At 43.1% G+C, this 22,749-nt stretch overlaps 4 protein-coding genes, 1 long non-coding RNA gene and 1 pseudogene across 5 annotated transcripts; 2 read left to right on the forward strand and 4 right to left on the reverse strand.

Annotated features, from left to right (window-relative positions):
* Positions 1-636: 636 nt before the first annotated feature.
* Positions 637-3,238, reverse strand: LOC147986206 (uncharacterized). Its single transcript, XR_015617093.1, has 4 exons — positions 3,042-3,238; positions 1,573-1,618; positions 1,333-1,480; positions 637-1,256 (listed from the first exon to the last, which is right to left on the reverse strand). It is a non-coding gene; the product is annotated as an uncharacterized LOC147986206 (long non-coding RNA).
* A 278-nt stretch (positions 3,239-3,516) lies between these two features.
* Positions 3,517-7,302, forward strand: LOC147986207 (uncharacterized). The gene is made up of 2 exons (XM_087544539.1): positions 3,517-3,775; positions 6,939-7,302. The coding sequence occupies exons 1-2, from the start codon at positions 3,628-3,630 to the stop codon at positions 7,034-7,036; spliced, it is 246 nt and encodes an 81-aa protein (XP_087400665.1). The 5' UTR covers positions 3,517-3,627; the 3' UTR covers positions 7,037-7,302.
* Positions 7,303-9,438: 2,136 nt separating this feature from the next.
* On the reverse strand, positions 9,439-10,143 carry LOC125537503 (uncharacterized). Its single transcript, XM_048700826.2, has 2 exons — positions 10,068-10,143; positions 9,439-9,956 (listed from the first exon to the last, which is right to left on the reverse strand). The coding sequence occupies exons 1-2, from the start codon at positions 10,141-10,143 to the stop codon at positions 9,439-9,441; spliced, it is 594 nt and encodes a 197-aa protein (XP_048556783.1).
* Positions 10,144-11,035: 892 nt separating this feature from the next.
* On the forward strand, positions 11,036-12,562 carry LOC147986208 (uncharacterized). Its single transcript, XM_087540001.1, has 2 exons — positions 11,036-11,212; positions 11,882-12,562. Exons 1-2 carry the CDS (start codon positions 11,036-11,038, stop codon positions 12,560-12,562), a joined length of 858 nt encoding a protein of 285 aa, XP_087396127.1.
* A 1,821-nt stretch (positions 12,563-14,383) lies between these two features.
* On the reverse strand, positions 14,384-15,851 carry LOC147986209 (uncharacterized). Its single transcript, XM_087540002.1, has 3 exons — positions 15,834-15,851; positions 14,798-15,748; positions 14,384-14,710 (listed from the first exon to the last, which is right to left on the reverse strand). Exons 1-3 carry the CDS (start codon positions 15,849-15,851, stop codon positions 14,384-14,386), a joined length of 1,296 nt encoding a protein of 431 aa, XP_087396128.1.
* Positions 15,852-16,135: 284 nt separating this feature from the next.
* On the reverse strand, positions 16,136-17,213 carry LOC147986210 (uncharacterized; annotated as a pseudogene).
* Positions 17,214-22,749: the final 5,536 nt, after the last annotated feature.

Genomic DNA, 22,749 nt, shown 5'->3' on the forward strand with positions numbered 1-22,749 from the left:
GACACAAGAAGCCAGCAGACACAAACAAAACCTGTACGTGATACAAAGGTAGTGAAAGTCAATAGCCATCAAGATTGATACAAAGAACAATAATAACTACCAGTTCTTATATGAAAGAAACAGGTTCTATACCAGACAGCGTAAATCTCATCTCATATATCATAGTGCTTGCTAAAAGTGAAAAAGTCTTCTGTGGGCCCAATCAACGCTGACAAAAAAAACACAAAATCCATAATACCACAAAGATGTGAGTATCAGAATTACATCATCAAGCCCCTTAAAGGCTTAAACAACCACAAGGAACTCAATTGGTAAGCCAAAGTACGAAATTCGAAGTCTGGTCATATTAAGTGGGACAGAAAACAGATCTTTAGGAACTAAAATAAAAGGTATGTAGTTTTTTTTTCCTTAAAAAAAGTCTACAGTGAGCCTTTTTTTTCCTTTGAGTCTGATTCTTTTAGGGGATTTCTTAAATTCTGATGGGCAAACAAAATGGACAAGTTTGAAACCTTACCAACAAGATCCAATTTGAAAACAAACACGTGTACAGTAACATGCTATTATATCAAACATACAATTTGCACGAATCCAATAAGAAATATACTCAAAAGTAGAAATTGCAGAGAGTATCTTTATTGATTCATATAATAAGCAAAGTACAATTACACGAGAAAGTGAAATCTGAAGAAGAAATAAATTACAAGCACAATACTCTGTTCTCATTTACAATTCAAGCTCCTTTTGGAGACTGGATTTGCTATGAACATAGAACAAAAAAAACCTGGAAAGTTGCAGAATGAAAAGTGTCAATAAAGGTTTTCCATCTTCGTGATCTAAAGCTCTAATTCCTTCCACAAGTTGCCTTTCAAAAATATCCAGGAATTCGACAGTTAAAGTGGCAATCCAAGTTCCATTCTCTTTTACGATTCAAAGTCTCATGGAGATGTGATTTGTTTATCAACTTTCAAAACAGGAACTAGAAAGTTGATGAAATGATAAGCGCACATAAGTTTTCCATCCTCATGACCTAAAGTTCCACAAGTTGCCTTCCAAAAGTTTTGAGAATTTGACATTTGAACTGACATCCCGAGTTCCATTCTTGTTGTCTTTGAATAAGTCGTGAAAACACTTTGACAACAAATATTCTTGATGGCATTTTCGATATATCAAAAATTGCGACAACAAGAGTTCCATTCTCATTGTATACTGATCTTGGTTCAAATAACCGAGCTTAAAATATTCGATAGCATTCCAGCCTTCACAGTAAAAAACACAAAAGTCAATAAAAGAATATAGTATAAGAATAAAAGATAATGATCAAATTTTGCATACCCCAAACCTAAGGTTGTAGATTATGATCGAGTAGTGCTGTCCAAACGATCTGAGATGAAAGGACTCCTTGCGTGCTTATCAAGAGCAGCAGGAGGAAATAGATCTGGGATAGAGCGCAGATGTCTCAAGCGTTTTGTGACCAACAACACTAACAATGAAAAGCAAACCATGAGTAACAGACCAAATGCTGACAACAACAGACGAAATACAATTAGTCTTGTATTGAGCTAAAAGACAGACCTCAAACCTCAGGCCAGTATATTATATTCCTTCTATTGCAGGGACGCTGGCACAAAAGAGAGTATCCATAAGCAACAAGTCAAATTCTTAAAACAATAATATATACTCCCTCCGTTCCTAAATATTTGTCTTTTTAGGGTTTTCAAATGGAATAGCACATATGGATGTATATAGACATATTTTAGAGTGTAGATTCACTCATTTTGCTCTGTATGTAGTCACTTGTTGAAATCTAGAAAGACAAATATTTAGGAACGGAGGTAGTACAAAGCAACACACAGTAGTAGCTCCAATACAAAGCAGCAACCATCACTGTAGAGTAGTCTTAATTACTACTTCCTCCGTTCACAACTATAAGATGTTATGGATATTTCAATATGGACTACATAAGTGAACAAACACACTAAAACGTGTCTACATACATCCGATTCAGAAAAAAGTTAGAACATCTTATATTTGTGAACAGAGGGATTATTTGTTTTACATGTCCTATTGGGATGCGTGTCTTTGACTCAGTTGTACCATCATGGAGTAACACGCTGCACAAGTATAATATATGCGGGGAGTAGATACACATAGTTCAGACAGCAATTCTAAACCTTACTGATTTCCAGAACACATACCGCAAGTTAAACTGTAACTCTGAAGATAAGCAGCTTGAGAAATGGAATTCTTGAACATCTCGGATAGAATACACTAGTTCAGGTTATAGCTTCACTTCATGCAAACACACAATATCTACAATGTCCTAATGCAACTCTGTGAGAAAGAGAAATTTATTACTAGCTGCATCAGAACTGAAGAACTGACTATTGACTAATGACTACTCTTAAGTAGTCTGAGCACTGTTCACGGCATAGACTAAGATCACAGGGATCAGGGGAAACCCGCTGCACTTCGTAAGCAACATGGGCATGAACTTGGTTGCAGCTAAAGCACTCCCTGACTGCGGTAAGTACATCACAGCAGGTTTTGTTAAAGAAAGTGCAGAAACATGTAAAAGTTGCAAGTATTTAGTCACTAAATTAGGCAATTTATTCTATCTATAATGAGCATCCGTGGAGGTCCATTTCGTGTAAAAACTAAAAGTAGTGCACTAGGGCCTGACGCCCCCGCACCTCCTGGCTCCTGCTTCTTCTTCCTCCCCCGCTCCTATTCCCCACCGACGACCACCGCGTCCTCTCGCCCACCACCGCCTCCCTTCTGCTCCAAGAAAACGAATGCACTAGGGCTTGACGCCTCCGCACCTCCTGGTTCCTCCACCGCTCCTCTTACCCACCCACGCCCACCACCGCCTCCTTCTGCTGCGCACCCCCCTCCCCCCTCCCCTGCTTCCGCGCCGCTCGGACTCTCTCCACGAGCACAACCTCGATGATCTGCCGCCGCCGGCAGCGGCGCCGTCGGGTCGAACCGAACGTTCCATCGGTAGGTTTCCCCAGACAAAACGGAGAGAACGGAAGAGCAAGTACCTGCCAGAGCAGGCGGCGCTCGGCGCGGCGAGGGTGAGGGTCCGTGTCGGGGGCGGTCAGCGGGTCGTGTCCGCGGCTGAGGAAGGCGGGGGCGGCCGGCGGGTCGTCTCCGCGGCTGAGGAAGGCGGGTCGTCTCCGCCGCTGAGGAAGGCGGGTCGTCTGCGCGGCGCGGCGGCGAGGCAGACCCGAATGCGCGCGGCGCGTGGGCGTGGTATGCTATGGAGACGAGCCGTTGTGTTTCGCAATATACGTGGAGTTGCCTCTAGCTTGGGTCTGGGCCGGCCGATTAGAGGTCTGGGACTGGGTGGATCGGTCTGACTTGGGTCAATATTTTGCGTTCATGGGCCAACAAGTCAGCTGTACTTGGGCCGAGTCTCGCACATTTTCACTGGATCCCAAAAAAAACACATCCTTGCTGGAAATCAGTGGATGGATGAGAGCCCTTAGATGCAGTTTGGATGGCAGATAGTGTGACTTGGCTCTGCCAAGTTAGAGAATCCTTCGTCCACTCGCAGTCGCACGCACGCACGCACGCACCAACTTCCCACGCCACAGCACACAGGCGGCGGCGGCGGCGGCGGCGGTGATGGGAGGCGAGGGCGCCAGTTCCAGCGGCGGGGGGTTCCGCGCCCGGATAGACCACTACCTGTACAGCGGAGAGAAGAAGCACGTAGTCGCAGGCATCGCCATCTTCGCCGCCATTTTCGGGGTGCCCTGGTACTTCATGACCCGAGGTATCGAATCCCTTCCTACACACAGAAAACCCCAATCCTTAGTCTCCCACCTCCTCTTGTTACCGTGATGATTTGTATGCAATTTGGAAGAGTCGGCGGATTCACCTAGGCGGGTCCTATTCCGCGTTCCTATCTGTTGTGCAGCTCTCGATGAGGGGAACTAGGGTTTGGTAGTTTCAGGCTTCGTAATTCGTGGTGCTGATGCTATCTCCTTTGTGCTTCTTGGATGGATTGGAACTCTGATAGTGAGGGGAAATGTTATAAAATATTCGTTTTGCGGCGATAGTCAAAGCTAGTGATGTTCTCGTTGATTTTGAGTTCTCTTCGGCCTTCGCATGCTCAAGATTGGGGCCATCTGATTATGTTGCAGTGAAATCTGGATGGAATCATTTAATCCTAAGACTGATTTTCTGCAACTACAAACCTTCTTGGGATAAACATTTTTAATGCCTCCAGTTCTTTGTCCCTCTTAGGGACAGCGTTTTCATTCCTCTACATGCCATTTTCAGCTGTCAGTTTAGAAAAACAAAAGTACTCCCTCCGTTCACAAATATAAGATGTTCTACTAACTTTTTTGCGAATCAGTTGTATATAGACACATTTTAGTGTGTTTGTTCACTCATTTCAGTCCATATGTAGTCCATATTGAAATATCCAAAACATCTTACATTTGTGAACGGAGGGAGTAGGAAACTGCTGTTACTGGAGGTCGGTCCTATATGCATATGCCTTCCTGTTGGATGATAACACATATCATTTTTGCACTGTAGTTCAATCAGTCATAACATCTGAGGATTTATTTAGCATGAGGAGACAGTTTGACATAGAGAAAACATACTCCACCTGTTCGTAAATAGATGATGGTTTGGAAATGGTTACAATCTGCCATATACAACTCTGACTGAGATTTTTCACATGAATATGATTCTTTAAAATTATTATGAGAAAATTTAGGGAAGTGTGACTGCATACACTGTAAGATGTTGTCTATTTAATGGAGGTAAGTATGTACTTGGGGATATTTCCTCAGGCTTGCACTTCAACCATGAAACAGAAAATTAGTTTTGTGGGCTCATCTTTGTCATTTTCACACATTTGGTTATCAATCAAGTAGAGTATGCATTGTTGTAAAATTACGCAGTACTACAAAATACTCCCTCCGTCCGGAAAAGTTTGTCCCTCAAATGGATGTATCTAGCATCAAGTTAGTGCTAGATACATCCATTTGTGACACAAGCTTGGGACAAGCTTTTTCGGACGGAGGGAGTATATAGGTGTGTACATTAGACACCTTGCTCGATTTGCCGTTGCGCCTTGGTTTTCATAACCTTGTATTGAAATCCACAACTTCCTTTAATATGTGCCCACAGGCATTCTGTGTACAGATGATTGAGCAATCAGGTCTGTTTTTCCTTGTAAATTATATGGTATGCCATAAACGTATAGCTTTACCATTAAATCATATGTGCATAGCATTGTTTATAAGGTGGTAAGGTGACCTAAGGTGAGCACCACCCGCTCTAGCGCCTAGATGACGCCTAAGCACCTAAGGCAGGCATATTTGTAAGCGCTGCCAGGGCGCCTAAGCGTCTAAGGCAGGACACCTTAAAAGCAATGACGCATAGGTAAGCACAAAGCTTATAGCAGGTTTTACCAATATAGCGTTATAGTATTATCAACTCTCCATCTCTTATGAACCATGTTATTTGGCACATTATATCAAGGGTTTAGTGACACAAGCTTCACATTCACATGGCACAGGACCAATGACAAGAAAAAATAGCATTGCTGTCTTCACCAAAATCATCCCTACGTTCTTTATCATCTACCTTGATTTCCACAAGTGCCATGGTGTGTAGTGTACATGCACCTGATAGGCAATTCATGCCCTATTCATTGTAAAAAAAGGGGGTCTAGTTTACAATTTTGATCACTTCTGGTGCAGCACAACGCAGTGTTTTCTGGTTGGAACAACGCATAACACTATCAAGTGTTCAAACAACTCTAGTTTGAATCTCTTGTAGGGTTGGAAGGTGCTGAAACGTAGATAGGATTATTCTGTTTCCTTTAAATAGTCTAGTCTGAGTAAGATTGGATATGCTATAGTCTAGATTGGATTATTGTTGTAGATCGGGTATGTTTCTATTGGATTTGAATGTGCTATTGTTGCTCTGTGTCTGGTAGGATTATGGTGGAAAGCGCAAAGATGTTTACATGTGTGGATTATTTTTTAGAACATGTAGTGCGTTATGTCCGACTTATTTGTTTGACAGGCTCAGCCCTTGTATATTTAGGTGGTAGGCACAGTGACGATGCACTATTGGTGCCATATTTTGAGTATTAGTATATGTTGGAACAATATAAGAAGTGAGTTACATGCTTTGCTTTCTGGTTGCCATTATTGCATATATTGTTTTCTTTGTCTTGGTAAATACTTTAAGACTACATTCCTTAGCCTGGTCTCAAACATTTTTTTTTTGGGGGGAGGGGGCATCTGTGGCGTGAGCTTATATTGTGGGGCGGAGGGAGTAGGTACGAATATAGCGAATAAAGTCTCCATTGAGGATGATAAACTGTCCCCAATTTCATCAATTTTGATCCAGGTCTATATGTGTGTGACTTCTTTTATGTTTTCAGTTTCTGACAATTGCTTAGTTTCTAGCGCATTCTGAAGGCACGATCAATGTTTAAATAGGAAAACCTGTTATAGGTTTGATTTCCATGTACTCACTGCAACTGGTCATTTTTATAGTTATTGCTGAATGAAGTTTACCATCATGGCGATGAACTTGTGTGTACTGTGTTTACACGGTGTTAGGTGTAAACAGGGGAATTAAAAGCCTTCAGTTGATACTATAGCTATTTGATGCTTACCTGTCCCGTGATATTGGTATAGCTTTGAATTCATAGCATCATGGCACACATGCCTCTATATTTTTAGGTTGATTTTCTGCATTCATCACCACTAAAACATCAGGTGGGAGTATGATTTACAATCCAACTTGATCTTCCGAATGATGCTTTGGCCATCAGATCATTATTCTGCCTGCTTCAAAGCATTTTTTGTAGTTATATAGACCAACCAGGATGCTAGTACATTTTTCATTTACTCCTTTTGGTACTCGACAACTTACTTGATTGCAATATATCTCATCAATTGCAGGGGCAAAGCATGACTCTCATCAAGATTACGTGGAGCGAGCTAACAAGGCAAGGTCGGATAGGCTTTCTTCTGGACAGCCATCATCACTGAAAGAATAAAGCAGCTGTCTCGACCGGCCCCAGATTTGCCCAACCCCTGCATATGCAGTTTGCATTATGAATCTGAAGGCTTAATCTTGTGTCAAATAAACAGACCATCTCTGTTCCTGAATCTCAGAGTAGTGCTATTGTAATACAGTAATAGAAATTTTGTTCGCCGGAATCTCATAGTAGTGTCTTTGCTATTCTAGGAGGAGATGATGGACAAATCATGGTATTTTTGTCCCACGAATTGCAGTCCGGAGCCAACTCTTGTTTGTATTCCACTGGAGGAGAGTGTGCATGCTAATTTTTTGTTGACGTTACAGGCTGGTAGAGGAGTAGCGCACATCCTGCATGGTTTTGCAGGTGGAGACTGGAGAGGAAAGGGAGAATTAGTAGAGTGAGGCGAGACGGAGCCGCGCCTGTTGGTGGCGGCGGAGGGGATCGGAAAGGAGAAGAAAAATGGGATTGAGAGAGTGCTGTGAGTGGGTGGCATCTAGCGAAAATACAAAATTGCCCCTTGCCGAGGATGACATTGCGTGGCGCCACCGTGAAACGATCCCGTGCAATCGAGGTTGTCTAGAGCGTGATCTGAAGGCTCAAAGTGTCAAATGTCGGAGATGCCCCGTAAGTTTCAGTTGTCTATTTCCTTTTGGACGGGAACTTAATCTCAAATCTGAAATCAATAACATGTAGGTCAAATGCTCAGCCATATGTGATAATAAAGTAGTGATCTAAAACGTTTACATTCTTCGCTGCAAATCACTACAGGGAGAGTTGATAATACACCTGCCTACAAAGTGCATTTCAGAAGGAAAAATCCAACTTAAAAAGGTCCTGTGAAAGAAGTGCATGGAAACCAATCCGGAATGGGTAATGGTTTCAGACGGGCGACCAGCCACAGCTTTCGCTGGTCACCTCCTACCTGAGGCTATACTTGGCCATGAAAAACCCGACCTAGGCCTAAGTTTTGAGCTCGAAGGCCGGGCTAGGCTTGGGCTTGGGCTTGGCATATTTGCGTTTTAGGGAAGAGGCCTGGACCGAGGCCCGACGGGCTTTTATGGGCTTGAAATCTAGGCCTGGCGGCCGGGCCCGAGCCTATGTTTTTTGCTACGGGCTTTATAAGGCCCGACCCGACTTATGTCCACGTATACCTGAGGCGCGTCATTGAATGGACCCGTGGCCCCTCTCCTGATGGCTTATCCCCTTTGCACCGCTTTTTGGGCCACTTATTCGGCGTGGGAGTAAATTGTACAAAACCATCACATTGAAGGCTAGATTAGTAGAAAACACAAGTTTACATTTTCTTTTGGGCAGAAAACATTATGTCTACAGTAATATTTTTGCAAATAACATTGACCAGGACCTTTAGCTCGGTTAAGCGTATTTATTATAGATGGGGCCTGCCAGTCAGACTGAAACCAATTTTTTTTCCTTTTCTCCTTCCAATGACAGTGGACCCAGTAGGGCCACACATTACCAAACGTCGCCGTTAAATCTGAGACGTTAAGTGGTGCCACATCAACCTGTGGCGGGCCCCATCTGTCATATAGTAAGACGTTAATTTTAGATGTTTTTTGACTAATGTAAGATGCTTTTGACTCTAGTGTATTGTCAAAAAATGTATTATTGTCAAAAATGTCTTATGTTATGGGACAAAGAGAGTAGTTTTCTTGTAACAAGCCTCGTAGCAGATGTTGGAGCTGTTTTATCTAAATAAAGCACCCCATGTACCCCTAAAGAAAAAGAGAAAAGTATGTTTTTGACCCCCCAAGTTTTCCAAAAGTATAGACTTGGTCCCTAAAGATTTTTTGATATACATTTGGTCCTTCAAGTCTCAAAACCGGATAAGTTTGGTCCAAAACCAGATTTTAAGCACATTGGCCGGGTTTGATTGATGAACCGTAAATTCAATTTTTTTTTTAAAAAAAACTCCAAAATTTTGTGGCAACCAAGATGCTTGGGTGCATGAAAATTTGTGTGGTGTTTCAACATCCGAGGAGCTCGTGGCAAAAACAAAAACTAATTTTAGCTAAAAAAAGGTAAATTTTGTCTTTTTTTGCTAGAGTTCCTCGGATGTTATTTGACCACAACAATTTACACGCACCAAGCGCGCCCAAGCATGCTGTCACAAAATTTCAGATTTTTTATTTTTTTGCTTTTTTTTAGATTTACTGTTCATGATCAAACCTGGTCAACATGGTCAAACCCTGGTAAGTGACCAAACTCTGGTTTTGAGTTAAACTTATCCGGTTTTGACACTTGAAGGACTAAATATATACCTAAAAATCTTAAGGAACCAAGTCTATACTTTTAGAAACTTGAGGGACAAGAACATACTTTTCTCAAAGAAAAATATGAAAAAAAAACAGCCCAGACGCATAAGCTGTGAATTCGTGCTGCACGCACGTACAGACAAGTCAAAACTCCTCGTCAGCCCTAGTCATGAAGTCGGTGAAGGCCCTGCACCGTGACGGCTGATGCAGCACCCGCGATGCAACCTTGCACCACAGCACGACGGGGCCGCCTTGCTGTCCGACGCCGCTGCGGAACAGCTTGGCCTCCACCTCGAACTCCGCGGAGTCCCAGCGCAGCTCCGCCTCCACGCGCCTCCTCACGGCGTCCGCCACGCCTGCAGCTTTGCCGCCCAGCGCCACCGCCTCCACCTCCGCCGCGCTCTTCGCTCCGACCCTGAAGCCCGGCACACGGCCCTCCGCTACAGCGACGCCCGCGTAGGACACCACCACCTTCCCATCGCTGAAGCTGTTGTCCACCCACTTCGGCCGCCTGTTCTCCACGTGCAGGGTCACGTTGAACGCCAGGGCGCTGAGCCCCGCGGGCTGGCCGCGGCCGTCGATGCCGGTGAGCTCGAGGGAGTAGACGTCCCAGTAAGAACTCCTGAACGCGTTGATGAGGGCGAGCAGGAGCACGCCTGCACCTGTTCGATTTCAAAGCTTGTAAAGCGAAAAACACAGAAACCTGGAACCATATTGATGATTATTTACAGATGCAAAAAAGATGCTGCGAAGGAGAAGGGGGGGAACCGTACCAACTCCAATCACGAAGGAAAACCAGCTAAACCAGAAAACCTCTCCCCAGTGAACATGGGTCAATTCTTTCTCCATGCTTGATTGATTGTTGAGGCCGATCTGTCCCCCCAAGCAGATCAACTTATATTGCAGGAGCCAGCGACCGCCTTGTATATATACAAAAAAAAAATATTATGGAGGTGCGTGTACGTGCAAGAGTTGGGTTACAATTGGAGACCTCATATTTTGTCTCAATCAAACTCGTAATAATCCCCGCAGCAAAAAAAAAAAAAACTCGTACCATCGATCTCTCTGCGCACTCGAACTGCGTGTGGCAGAAACTAACGCTAGACGCCGACGCACATGGGCGCCGGCCACGGCAGCGTCCGCCCGGCTGCACATCAGTGGTTCTGGGATTCCAAATGATCTTTTTCTACAAAATCTGTTTACAGAGTAAATTACATAGAAGTATCACAATTGAGTCATTGGAAACAGATTGGTAATTTTTACGTGTCAGTATCAAGATTGGGGCGAGCCGTTGCAAAAAAGACTAAAAGTGCGTTTTATACGTATTGACAGAAAAGCTGACCGGTTGGGCCCGCCCGTCAGGCGCCACGCTGGCCAGTGCGCGCGTGCCCGCGCGCTGACTCGGACGAGCCTGGGTCGAGCCGTTTAGGGCGCGGCTGGTGCGGTCGAGCCACACCCCGCTCACTCCCCCCGCTCTGCTCCGCGTTCTTCTTCCTTCTCTCTGCCTCGCCGCCGCCTGCGCCCGCCCCCGCCGGCCGCCACACGAAGCTGCCGCAGCCATGGTTTTTGAAGACGAGAGCAGCGACGACAACTCAAGCCTCCACCGATGGGCTCAACCAGGTCAATTACTCCATTGGAGCTAGGGTTAGGGCTAGGTTTAGGAAATTTTGGGGATTTTTCTGTGTAGGTGGTCTTTGGTGTGAGGATTTCGTTTGATTTGCTTTGTCCTCGTCCTCTGCACATGATGCTAACTTGGATTTTGCTTGGGCAGGTGCCTTTCTCTCTTAAGGACCCGGATTACAAGGGTCTTGAGCTAGATCTGATAGTGTTGTGCGAGAAGCATGGGAAGCCATCAGAGAGGCTTGTTGCATTTGAAGGAACAATGACTGGGAGAAGGTTCTTAGCATGTGCAGAGTCGGTATTTTTCTTGCCTTATTGATTATGCACAGAATATGTTCATTGGAAGTGACAGAGTCTTGTTTGCCAATTGTGATTCAGTTATGTGTATAGTAATTTTGTTAGTCATATATGCCATACTGTAGTTCTCATTGTAGGAATGGTGAATATTATGGTCAGTGGAGTGCATTTAGGCTAAATATAGGCTCAAGCATGCTCTGTTGTGTGCACATGAATGCTCTGTTGTGTGCACATGCTATTTATTTATGCTTGTATGCAATGTTGCTTAGTACTCACATTAGCCCCTCCATTAGCTGATGTGTGACTCTTAATAAGTAATTATTGCTTACTGCTGACAGTAGGTACTGTCATTAGCTAGTTTGTTCCTGTAGGCTAATGTAGTGTATTTAGCTAGGCTAATGTAGTCTGGTTTGATAACTCTTCATTCAGTGATTTCTATGTTCCATTTGTTAGTGATATATGGCAAAGTAGTTCACTGCTAGAGTGGTAGTGCAGATTGTAGGATTCCATTATATTAATGGCCAATTGTAAGTTGGTTATTATGCAAAGTTGAATGGAGTGTTACTCTGCTAATTATATACTGATCACCCTCTTACTTAGCATGAACTAACTGTTGCTTACTACTCATAGTAGTTATATTGTACTAAATTTTGCCTTGTTATTTTTCCAGGAAGGTCAGAATTGTGGGTTTGTTCAGTGGGTTGATGAGCAGTGGCCCCCAAAAATGGAGAATGCATTGCTGAAGCTTTGGTCAATGGTTGAAGAGAGCAAGTCTGCTAGGGTGAATGATAATCTTCAAAGTGCTTTAACTATTCACCATTTGACAGAAGAAAAGAAGAAGCTGGATGCAGATTATGACAAGTTAGTGAAAGATGTGCATCAACTTGTGGACTTTCAGCAGGATAGGGTTGTGGATTTTAGTTATCTGCAGTCAGCTGTCACATATCAGCATGAATGCAGAGCTGAATTGGTGGCTCGTAAGAATGCAGAAATGGCAAAGGAAGATGTAGCTACAGAGAAGCTTCAACAGAAGTATGAAATCATGTGCAACCTGACAAGTGCTCAAGCAATTGCCATCCAAAACTTCAAGTTAAAGAATATGAAAGAGAAGGAATTGCTGAGTGAGGCTAGGATGAATTTGGAGTTGAAGAATGCAGAGTTCACAAAGTTTGAGGAGAAGCTCACCCAAGAGAAGCTAGAGTTGAAGTTCCAGGTTGCTGATCTGCTAAAGCTCAAGGAAAACTATAATGAAGAGAAGCAGATGCAAGAGTTTAAGATAACTGAGCTCATGAAGGCAGAGGAGAAATTGAAGGAGAAGATCAAGGGGATCCAGGCCATCTTGGAGAACTGAACAAGATGAATTGAGATTAGTGGGCATTGTAGACCTTTTGGGAAGGATGGCTGTGCAATGACCTAGTAACTTAGAATTATGGTTGTGTGATGTATGGTTCTAGTACTAATTGTGAACTCTGGCTGTTTATCTACCTAGTAATATGCTATTCATCCTTTTGTGAGAAAAGGATGGATTGTGCATTTGAACTCCACTATGTAATGTGAACTCCAGTGATGCTTATGTTAGACTAAAAATGTTTACATACTGATGCTTATGTTATTCTGATGGTTAAATACTTCTTAAATGCATATAGGTAATATGTTAGAGTGATTCTTAAATGCTTAAATGCATTTGCAAAAGGAATAGTTTGTTATGGTACAGTGATGCTTTAGGTGGTTTCGTCGACTCCGAGCCACCGTAGACCCTAGTTGATGGTTTTAGGTGGTTTCGTCGACCCCGAGCCACCCTAGACCCTAGTTGATGGCTTTAGGTGCTTTCATCGACCCCGAGCCACCCTAGACCCTAGTTGATGGCTTTAGGTGGTTCCGTCGACCCCGAGCCACAAAAACCCAAATTGATCGCTTTAGGTGGTTTCATCGACCCCGAGCCACCGTAGACCCTAGTTGATGGCTTTAGGTGGTTTCGTCGACCCCGAGCCACCGTAGACCCTAGTTGATGGCTTTAGGTGGTTCCGCCGACCCCGAGCCACAAAAACCCAAAATGATCGCTTTAGGTGGTTTCGTCGACCCTGAGCCACCGTAGACCCTAGTTGATGGCTTTAGGTGGTTCCGTCGACCCCGAGCCACCCTAGACCCTAGTTGATGGATTTAGGTGGTTTCGTCGACCCCGAGCCACAAAAACCCAAAATGATCGCTTTAGGTGGTTTCGTCGACCCCGAGCCACCGTAGACCCTAATTGATGGCTTTAGGTGGTTTCGTTGACCCCGAGCCACCGTAGACCCTAGTTGATGGCTTTAGGTGGTTTCGTCGACCACGAGCCACAAAAACCCAAAATGATAGCTTTAGGTGGTTTCGTCGACCCCGAGCCACCGTAGACCCTAGTTTATGGCTTTGGGTGGTTTCGTCGACCCCGAGTCACCCTAGACCCTAGTTGATGGCTTTAGGTGGTTCCGTCGACCCCGAGCCACCAAAACCCAAAATGATCGCTTTAGGTGGTTTCGTCGACCCCGAGCCACCCTAGACCCTAGTTGATGGCTTTAGGTGGTTCCGTCCACCCCGAGCCACCAAAACCCAAAATGATGGCTTTAGGTGGTTCCGTCGACCCCGAGCCAGCCTAGACCCTAGTTGATGGCTTTAGGTGGTTTCGTCGACCCCGAGCCACCCTAGACCCTAGTTGATGGCTTTAGGTGGTTCCGTCGACCCCGAGCCATCAAAACCCAAAATGATGGCTTTAGGTGGTTTCGTCGACCCCGAGCCACCAAAACCCAAAATGATCGCTTTATACAACATATCAATAGGATCAACATATCAATCATATAAAGAACATTTTCAGCATACACAACATATCAATAACTCCATTAATATATCCAGAATATCAATAACTCCATTTTGAGTACTCATCAACATATGAATCATAAAAAGAACATACACACTATGAAGATATCCAATATAATGAGTACTCATCAATAACTCCAAAATATCAATAACTCCAGCAATATATCCAATAATATATTGAGTACTCAGCAACATATCACATGAAGATATCCAATAATATGCATCCACATGAACAAAAGCCATACATGGCATTGATTCTTAAAGTACATCATCAAAGCAAGATCACCATTGTATCATAGGATGCAAGAACAAACACATGAAGTATCTAGTTGCCACTTGCATAGAAGTACCTCCTCCATCCACTATGTGTAACACCAGCACCTGTCCCAGCAGTAGATGTGGATGGACCAGATTGCCTTGGGGCAGAGAATGTACCTCTCCCTCTCCCAGCACCTCTACCAGCACCTCTCCCAGCACCTGCACCTGCAGCACCTCTCCCAGCACCTCTACCAGCTCCTCTCCCAGCTCCTGTCCCAGCACCTCTCCCAGCACCTCCAGTTCCAGCTGTTGGTGTTGTTGTAGGAGCTGGTTGAGAAGTTCTTGCTGCTGGTGTAGTAGCAGTAGCACCAGCATTGGGATTCCTTGCAAGAGGCTTGCATAAACAAGAAGGAAAATGAGTTAGTACTTAAAAATGGAATGTACAAGAAGGAAAATATGTTACTACTTATAAGAGGATTACCACATGTTTGTTCTTCCTCAAAGCCAGCTCAGGCTTCAACTGCTTCATGCAGCTAGTGTACCTATGTCCTTGTAGTCCACAATTGCCACATGTTATAGTCCCCATTCTGGATGTGTCCTTAGGCTTTGGAACTTCAAATTTCCCCTTGATCCTTTTCTCTTTCTTTCTTCCTCTATTCACTTTAAATGCAGGTGGGTCAATGTCAGGACCAGGGGTCCTTGTCCAGTCATGCTCACCAGGAACTGGATAGATCATTGGTTCATAAGCTGCCACATAAAATTCTTTCTTGGGGAACTTGCTGACATAATCCTCTGGTTTTCTTTTGCCCTTGTTTATTGCTGAGATGGCATGGTTACATGGGATGCCACTGAGGTCCCATTTTCTGCACCCACATGTGTGCACTTGCAAGTTAACAGCATGGGTTTGCTGCCCACTTGTAACTTGCCATAAGTCCACACCAGCTTGAATTGGTTTGCAATATTGGGCCCTCTCCTTCTCAAACTCTAGCTTCTCACTATAATGGGGTGTTATGTCCCATCTAGATGTCTTTGCACTCTCCCTATTCCTATGCCACCTCATCATCTGCTTATCCTTTATTCCGTCACACATTGTCCTAATTGGTTTCTTCCTAACATCTAGGACATACTTGTTGAACACCTCAGACAAATTGTTGACTACAAGGTTAGTCTTGGAGTTTGTGTTAAATGCATGCCTTGCCCATGTTTTCTTGGGTATTTGACAAAGCCACTCCCAAGCTTCCTTACATTCAGCTCTAAGGTCATTCATTGCAATGTTAAATTTGTGTTCACTATATGCATAGGCAGCATTATCCATACACTTCTTCAGATCTTCCCCCCTAAACCCAGCAGTTTGGAAGTTTGCATAGATATGCCTAAGGCAGAACCTTTGGTTGCACTTAGGAAAGACAGCATTCACTGCATATAGTAGGCCCTGGGACACACAATTAAACTAGCTAAGCTAATATCTAGCACAAAACAACCTTATAGGAACAAGGACATAAGATGCAAGCACATACCTTTTGCCTATCTGACATTATTGTATATGGACCAAACTGTCCCTCTTCTCCTCCTAGGCAGATTTTAAGTTGGTGTAGAAACCAACACCAATTAGCTTTGTCCTCTTGCCCAACAATACCAAATGCTAGTGGGTATATATTGTTGTTGCCATCTCTACCAGTGGCAGCAAGTAGTTGAGCACCAGTAGTTAACTTAATGAAGCACCCATCAACACCTAAATGAGCAAGCAAATTCAATATTTAGAACATTCAAATGCATTTCAAGATGAAACAATATGTAACTAATGCACAAGGTGAACAAACTAACCAATGAATGTTCTGCACCCCTTGAGAAATCCCTCTCTTGCTCCATTGATGCAATGGAACATAGCATGAAATCTTGGACCTGGATGGGGGATTTTTTGCATTGGGTGTTGGAGTTACAGCAGTGACAACTACTCTACTCCCAGGGTTTGTATCCATCACTGTCTGAGCATAGTCTTTCAACCTAGGGTATTGCTTCTTGTGATCTCCTAGCACAGCATCAATAGCTAGGTTCTTTGCCCTATATGCCATTGACTTGGGCACATCCACACCATACTTCTCCATGCAGGCATCAATCAAAGTCTGAATGCCAGTTGTTAGATCAGATCTGAACAGTGACTCATACTTCTGTGCAAGCCACTTGGCACTTACCCTTGTTGTCTCTGTACTAATATGGCAAGTGTGCTTAATTCTCATCTTCTTACTTACAAAAGTAGTTTCACCTTTTATAACTGCTGCCACCATAAAGAAGTTGCAATGTTTTTGGTTGCATTCTACAATTATTCTTTGATCCGAGTTCCTATGATATCTGAAGTTTCTGCCTTGAGTGATGTGTAAGTTCAACAAAGCCTCTCTGAATTGATGTTGATCCAAGAAACACATCTTTAGACATAATTGCTCATGTGGTGCCTCCATCTTCTCATTGTACCATTTTCTAGGAGGCCTCTGCTTTGCCCTGCTCTTCCTTTTCTTTGGCAGTACAAATGACAATGGCTCATAACCATCATCATCAGCCTCCTTCAACAATCCTTTCTCTTCTTCATCAGATGAAGGTTTGAAATCAGGTTCCTCCTCTTGAACTACACTTGAATGTGTCCTTGTTGTAGGCCCTTTCCTAACTGGAAGCTTCTGTTTCTTCTTCTTCTTCTCTTCCTGTACAATTACAGTTTCTTCATCCTGTGAAACAACTTTCTCATCTTCATCCATTTGGAAAGGTTCCTCAACCTCTGTGTCACCCTCATAATGCACCACTTCTTCCACCTCAGATTCTTCATCATCTGTTTCTTCCTCTTCTATTTCATCATACTCTCTCTGTTTCTTTCCCTCCTCCATCTCTATATCACCAGCACCACCCATATAAAAAGGGTTTACATCACTGTCATCTTCACCTTCACAATCAGAACCACCACTGCCATCATATCCCTCTTCCTTTTCTATTTCCAACACAGCTTTCAGTTTTCCTTTTACATTCTTGCTCTCTTGTGTGCAAACACCAGTACCATGAGCTACACTGAAGCTGCTACTCTGACTTTCAAAGGCAACTCCTTCTTCATCAACAACATAGATGGGTGGCTCACTGAGATCATATAACACAGGCTCTTCATACACAACAGTGGATAATTCTTGCCTCTCAAACTGGCTGCAAAGAGGTGGAACAGTGGATAAATCTTGCCTCTCAAACTGGCTGCAAGGAGGTGGACATGCTCTCACTAACAAATTTAAAACCTTACACTCCTCAACCTGCCTCTTTACTAGTTGCAACTCAGCATTACTCTCTACCATCTCCAATCCTTTCTCCCCTAAATCTAGATTCTCAATGTGAAACAACAGATCATATTCACTAAATCCTTGGGTTTCCATCACTGCAATCATATTCATGTATGTCACATCTGAACTGCAGAGCTTCAGCTCAAACATTTCTGAAGCATCAAAGTGGAACCTAACATCCAAAATGTCATCATACAAACTGCAAAATGAAATAACAGACAAAATTGGTTAATAATTTTTTTTGCTTAACAGATAGGCTAACATATAAACAAAGCTTTGTTTAATTTAGCCTTGCAATATGAATAAACTAAATAATTACTACAAAATCAAACAATGTAAACAACTATCTCAATGCAACCATAATTACAGAGTGGGTACTTAACTCACAACAAACTGATGTTTTGTATTTTCATATAAGTAGTTAACAGAATTGTCCACTAATGATGCTCTGCTCTGGTCCAGTTAGGTAACACATAATGCTGCTCTGACAATTTGGACTAACAAATAACAATGTAATCCACTATACTTCTCTGCTCTAGTTAGGACTAGCTATTAGAGTGCTAAACATGCAGGCAGTAGAAACCTAACCCTAATCTCCAATTTCAGTGAGCAAGAATGGAACAGTTGACCACTTACAGAACACCACCGAAGCCATGAGTCCACTAATGGGCGGTGCTAGGGTTGGCCACCCAAATTCGCGCCAACTGCAGCCTCTGCTCCATCGACAACGCCGGCTCCGCAAAATCTTCGTCCTCGCTACTGTACTCCGAGCTGGAGTAGCCGCCACTGCCATCGAGGCCTAAGCGGGGAAGGTCGCCGCCGCTCACATCGCCCCGGCCATCGCCGCCTGCCGGAGTCGCCGAGGCCATCGTCGCCTAGGGAGGCACAACAGCCGGGGGGGAGAGGAGGGCGCGAGGGAGGAGCAGCCGCGGGGGAGGTGACAGTGCCTAAGCACTTCGATCCTAGGCTACGGCGGCGTGCTGTGGCGGGCGGCGGGGCGAGCGGGGAGGCAGCCGCCGGCGAGGGTGCGAGGGCAGAGCGGGGTCGGGGTCTGGCTCGGTCGCACCAACGAGACCTAAACGATGCGAGCCGGCCTCGTCCTAGTCAGCGCGCAGTCAGCACGCGGGCACGCGCGCACTGGCCAGCGTGGCGCCTGACGGGCGGGCCCAACCGGTCAACTTTTCTGTCAATACGTATAAAACGCACTTTTAGTCTTTTTTGCAACGGCTCGCCCCAATCTTGGTACTGACACGTAAAAATTACCAATCTTGGTACCAATCTGCTTCCAATGCCCCAATTGTGGTACTTCTATGTAATTTACTCCTGTTTACAATACACAGTCTGGCTTGGCACAATGGCCATATGCAACACGGCTTGCACCATTTAGAGACGGAAATAGTAACTGGCAAACGCCGGATATTTGAGGATCTCGGTGCAGGACCGGTGCCACGTCAAATTTTGAAACTAGTTTGCTACTTCCTCTGTTCCAAAATAGATCACCCGACTTTATACTAATTTTAGCATAAAGTTGGATCATCTTTTTTAAAACGGAGGGAGTATAAGATAAAATTCAGGGAGTGTCTTACTTTTCAAAACACCGAGTAAATTACACAATAGTACCACATTTGGGGCGATGGTGACGGATTGATACCACTTTTCGTAATTTTTACATGTCAATACCATGTTTGAGGCTGTCTGTTACAAAATAGTCTAAACCATGTCTAATAGTGTATCTGACTGTTGGGGCCCGCTTTGTCGGGTGCTGACGTGGTCTATTCTTTTGCAAAAACCCCCCTTACTTTATATGTAATCAGGTAAAATGATCCTGTGGGAGACTTTATTTTTCTTTCGGACTTGTTTGAAACTTACTTTATATGTAATCAGGTAAAATGATCCTGTGGGAGACTTTATTTTTCTTTAGGACTTGTTTGAAACTTACTTTATATGTAATCAGGTAAAATGATCCTGTGGGAGACTTTATTTTTCTTTAGGACTTGTTTGAAACTTTCCATCGAACTGGACAAATATAAAAATGAAACGTAAAATGGCGGCCAGCAGGATTCGAGCCTGCGACCCCGCAGAGAGAGCCGACGCACGCAAACCACCAGGCCACTTGTTCGCAGGTGCTGTATAAGATGCGAGCTTTCTTTTATAGCATCTTGAACACGCTGGGCTGGCTGTTGGGCCCATCGCGGATACGTTCCGTTAATTACTCATTTTTCTTTTTTTAATTATAATATTATTACATTTTTGTCCGATTTTTAACATTTCCGTTAATTTAAACATTTAATAAGAATTAAGTGGACTTTTTTAGAAGATACTATTACATGCACGGCCCAAATTTTATGTGTCTTCGCTAGGACCACAAGCATGCACAATTATTGTGTAACCTCATTATATTATTCAAATACGCAACTATTGCAAAAATTATATGCCCAACACACAGTTTTTTTACTTACTCATATATTTATTATATTTTTGTAATCACACTATTATTAAAAAGTTGATAACATGTATTAAAAAATGTTATCATAATAAATTTAGAAATAAAATAAAATAACTCATCATGTATTAAGAAAATGTTCAACATAAATTACAAAAATGTGCATCGTATATTAGAAAATTGTTCAACATAAATACAAAAATGTACACCATATATTAAGAAAAATGTGTGAACATATATGTTTGTTTGTGTTTCCCTATTTACAAAAAGTTCATCATATATTAAAAAGATGTGTATATTAAAATTTTCTTACTAAATGTTATACGATACTGAAAAAGGTTATATGATATTAAAAAACGTCATCACATCATATAATTAAAAAAATGTTCATTGCATCATATATTACAAAAGTGTATCATATTTTAATATACAATGATCTTATTGAAATATAAGATGAACATTTAAATATATGATGACATTTTTCCGTACTATAAAAATGTTCATCCAACACATACATTATATACACAATGTGTGTAACTTTTTCTATATATGATACGCACACTGCGTACGGCCCGAAGAATACCCATCTGAGAAAAGACAAAAGAGACACGCAAAAAAAAAACAGGAATAAAAACAAGTACAGGGAAAAAACGAAATGGTCCAAAGCATAAAAGCGTGCACGCCGATAGAGGAAATGTGCTCTGGTGCAATGGCAGTGGCGTTGCGCTGCGAACCCGCCATCGCTAGTTCGAATCCTGGCATCGCGCTGGGTGCGCGTGTAGTTTTTTTTTAAAAAAAATCCTGGCAGGGCCCTTTTTACCAAACCAGGAATGGATGCGTAATTAAATAAAAGGTAAGGGTCTTTTTTGGAAAAAAAAACATGCCACATCGGCACCTGACAGGCGGGCCCTAATGGTCAGATACACCGTCAATACGCGGTTTGAATCCTGGCAGGGCCCTTTTTACCAAACCAGGAATGGATGCGTAATTAAATAAAAGGTAAGGGTCTTTTTTGGAAAAAAAAACATGCCACATCGGCACCTGACAGGCGGGCCCTAATGGTCAGATACACCGTCAATACGCGGTTTGAATCCTGGCATCGCGCTGGGCGCGCATGTAGTTTTTTTTTAAAAAAATCCTGGCAGGGCCCTTTTTACCAAACCAGGAATGGATGCGTAATTAAATAAAAGGTAAGGGTCTTTTTTGAAAAGAACATGCCACATCGGCACCTGACAGGCGGGCCCTAACGGTCGGATACAACGTCAATACGCGGTTTAGACTATTTTGTAACAGGCAGTCCCAAACATAGTACTGACATGTAAAAATTACAAAAAATGGTATCAATCCGCCACCACCGCCCCAAATGTGATACTATCGTGTAATTTACTCCAAAACACCCCTGTGCACCACACTAGCTGCGGTGTGAGCTTGCGCATGGCAATTTTCTAGAAAAAACAAACATGCAGTTTATAAATTTTTGAAATATGTCACATGGCAATTTAAACTTTTTTTTCACAAGTCAAGTTGTTTCTGAAGATGGCATTTTTATTATTAGGAGATGATTTTTTTTGTTATTAAGAGATGGCCTTTTTTTAATCATGACATTTCTTCTTCTTTGTTGACATGGCAACTCAAATTATAGGACCACAGCAAGCTTAAATACATTTTTTGCCCTTTTCTTCTATGTTTTCTCGGTGTACCATGTCAGATTTATTACGTTTTGTTTTAATCCTCAAAATCTGTCATGCATGACTTATATATGATGACATTTTATGTGTGTGTTCTAGTTGTCTGTGTAGAAGTGCATGCTCTAGCCAATGCAACCAAAAGACCGATCTGATGGAAGAGACTAGGCAGCACATTATACGTCAACACCCCTCCTCACGTGTGGCTTTCTTGGGCCTAAACGTGGACCAAAAGTGGGCTGCAATTTAATTGCGCCAGCCGGATTTTAAACTCAAGATCTCTTGGCTCTGTTACCATGTAGAAGTGCATGCTCTAGGCAATGCAACCAAAAGACCGATCTGATGGAAGAGACTAGAAAGCACATTATATGTCAACAGTCTGCTATATATGAAATCTAGAGATGTGGTAGTTAGGTGTAAGGAAGCCGCAACGCCTAGTAAAAAAGTCGGCTGGTTGGTGTCGCCCTAGAGGGGGTTCTCCTGGTGATCGTTTTCGTTTGCTGGTTCGATCCCTTGCTGGCGAACCAACTCGTTGGATCGATCCCTTGCTGGTGAACCAACTCGTTCGATGCAAACCCATCCTTGGCGACCGATCGCCAGCTATTGCGGTCCATTAATAATGGAAGCTAATATGCCTACATGCACAAACACAAAGGTGGTAAATTTTAGTACAGAGTTAGATCAAGGTTTATGGACAAGCACAACTCGATCGATTGATAACCTTCTCTGAAATCGATATGTACAACTTAATCATCTTGCGGTTTTTTTTTTGAGCATATCAAACTTTTATCCTCAAATAATAGCCATGTTGTTTACAGTCTGGGGAAGAATAAAGTCAGGGGCCTCCCCCTCCCAATAATCTGAAGCATTTAAACTAAAGCAATGCTTAGCTAAACTATCCGCCACTAGATTCGCTTCCCTGTGACAGTGGACAAAAGTAATATCAGAAAACTCCAAGGCTAAGATAGTGGCTTCCGTAATGATCGGAGTATCAGGA

This window comes from Triticum urartu, chromosome 2A (genome assembly GCF_056163025.1).
Source record: "Triticum urartu cultivar PI428250 chromosome 2A, HENAU_Tu73, whole genome shotgun sequence".
Taxonomy (NCBI): Eukaryota; Viridiplantae; Streptophyta; class Magnoliopsida; order Poales; family Poaceae; genus Triticum; species Triticum urartu.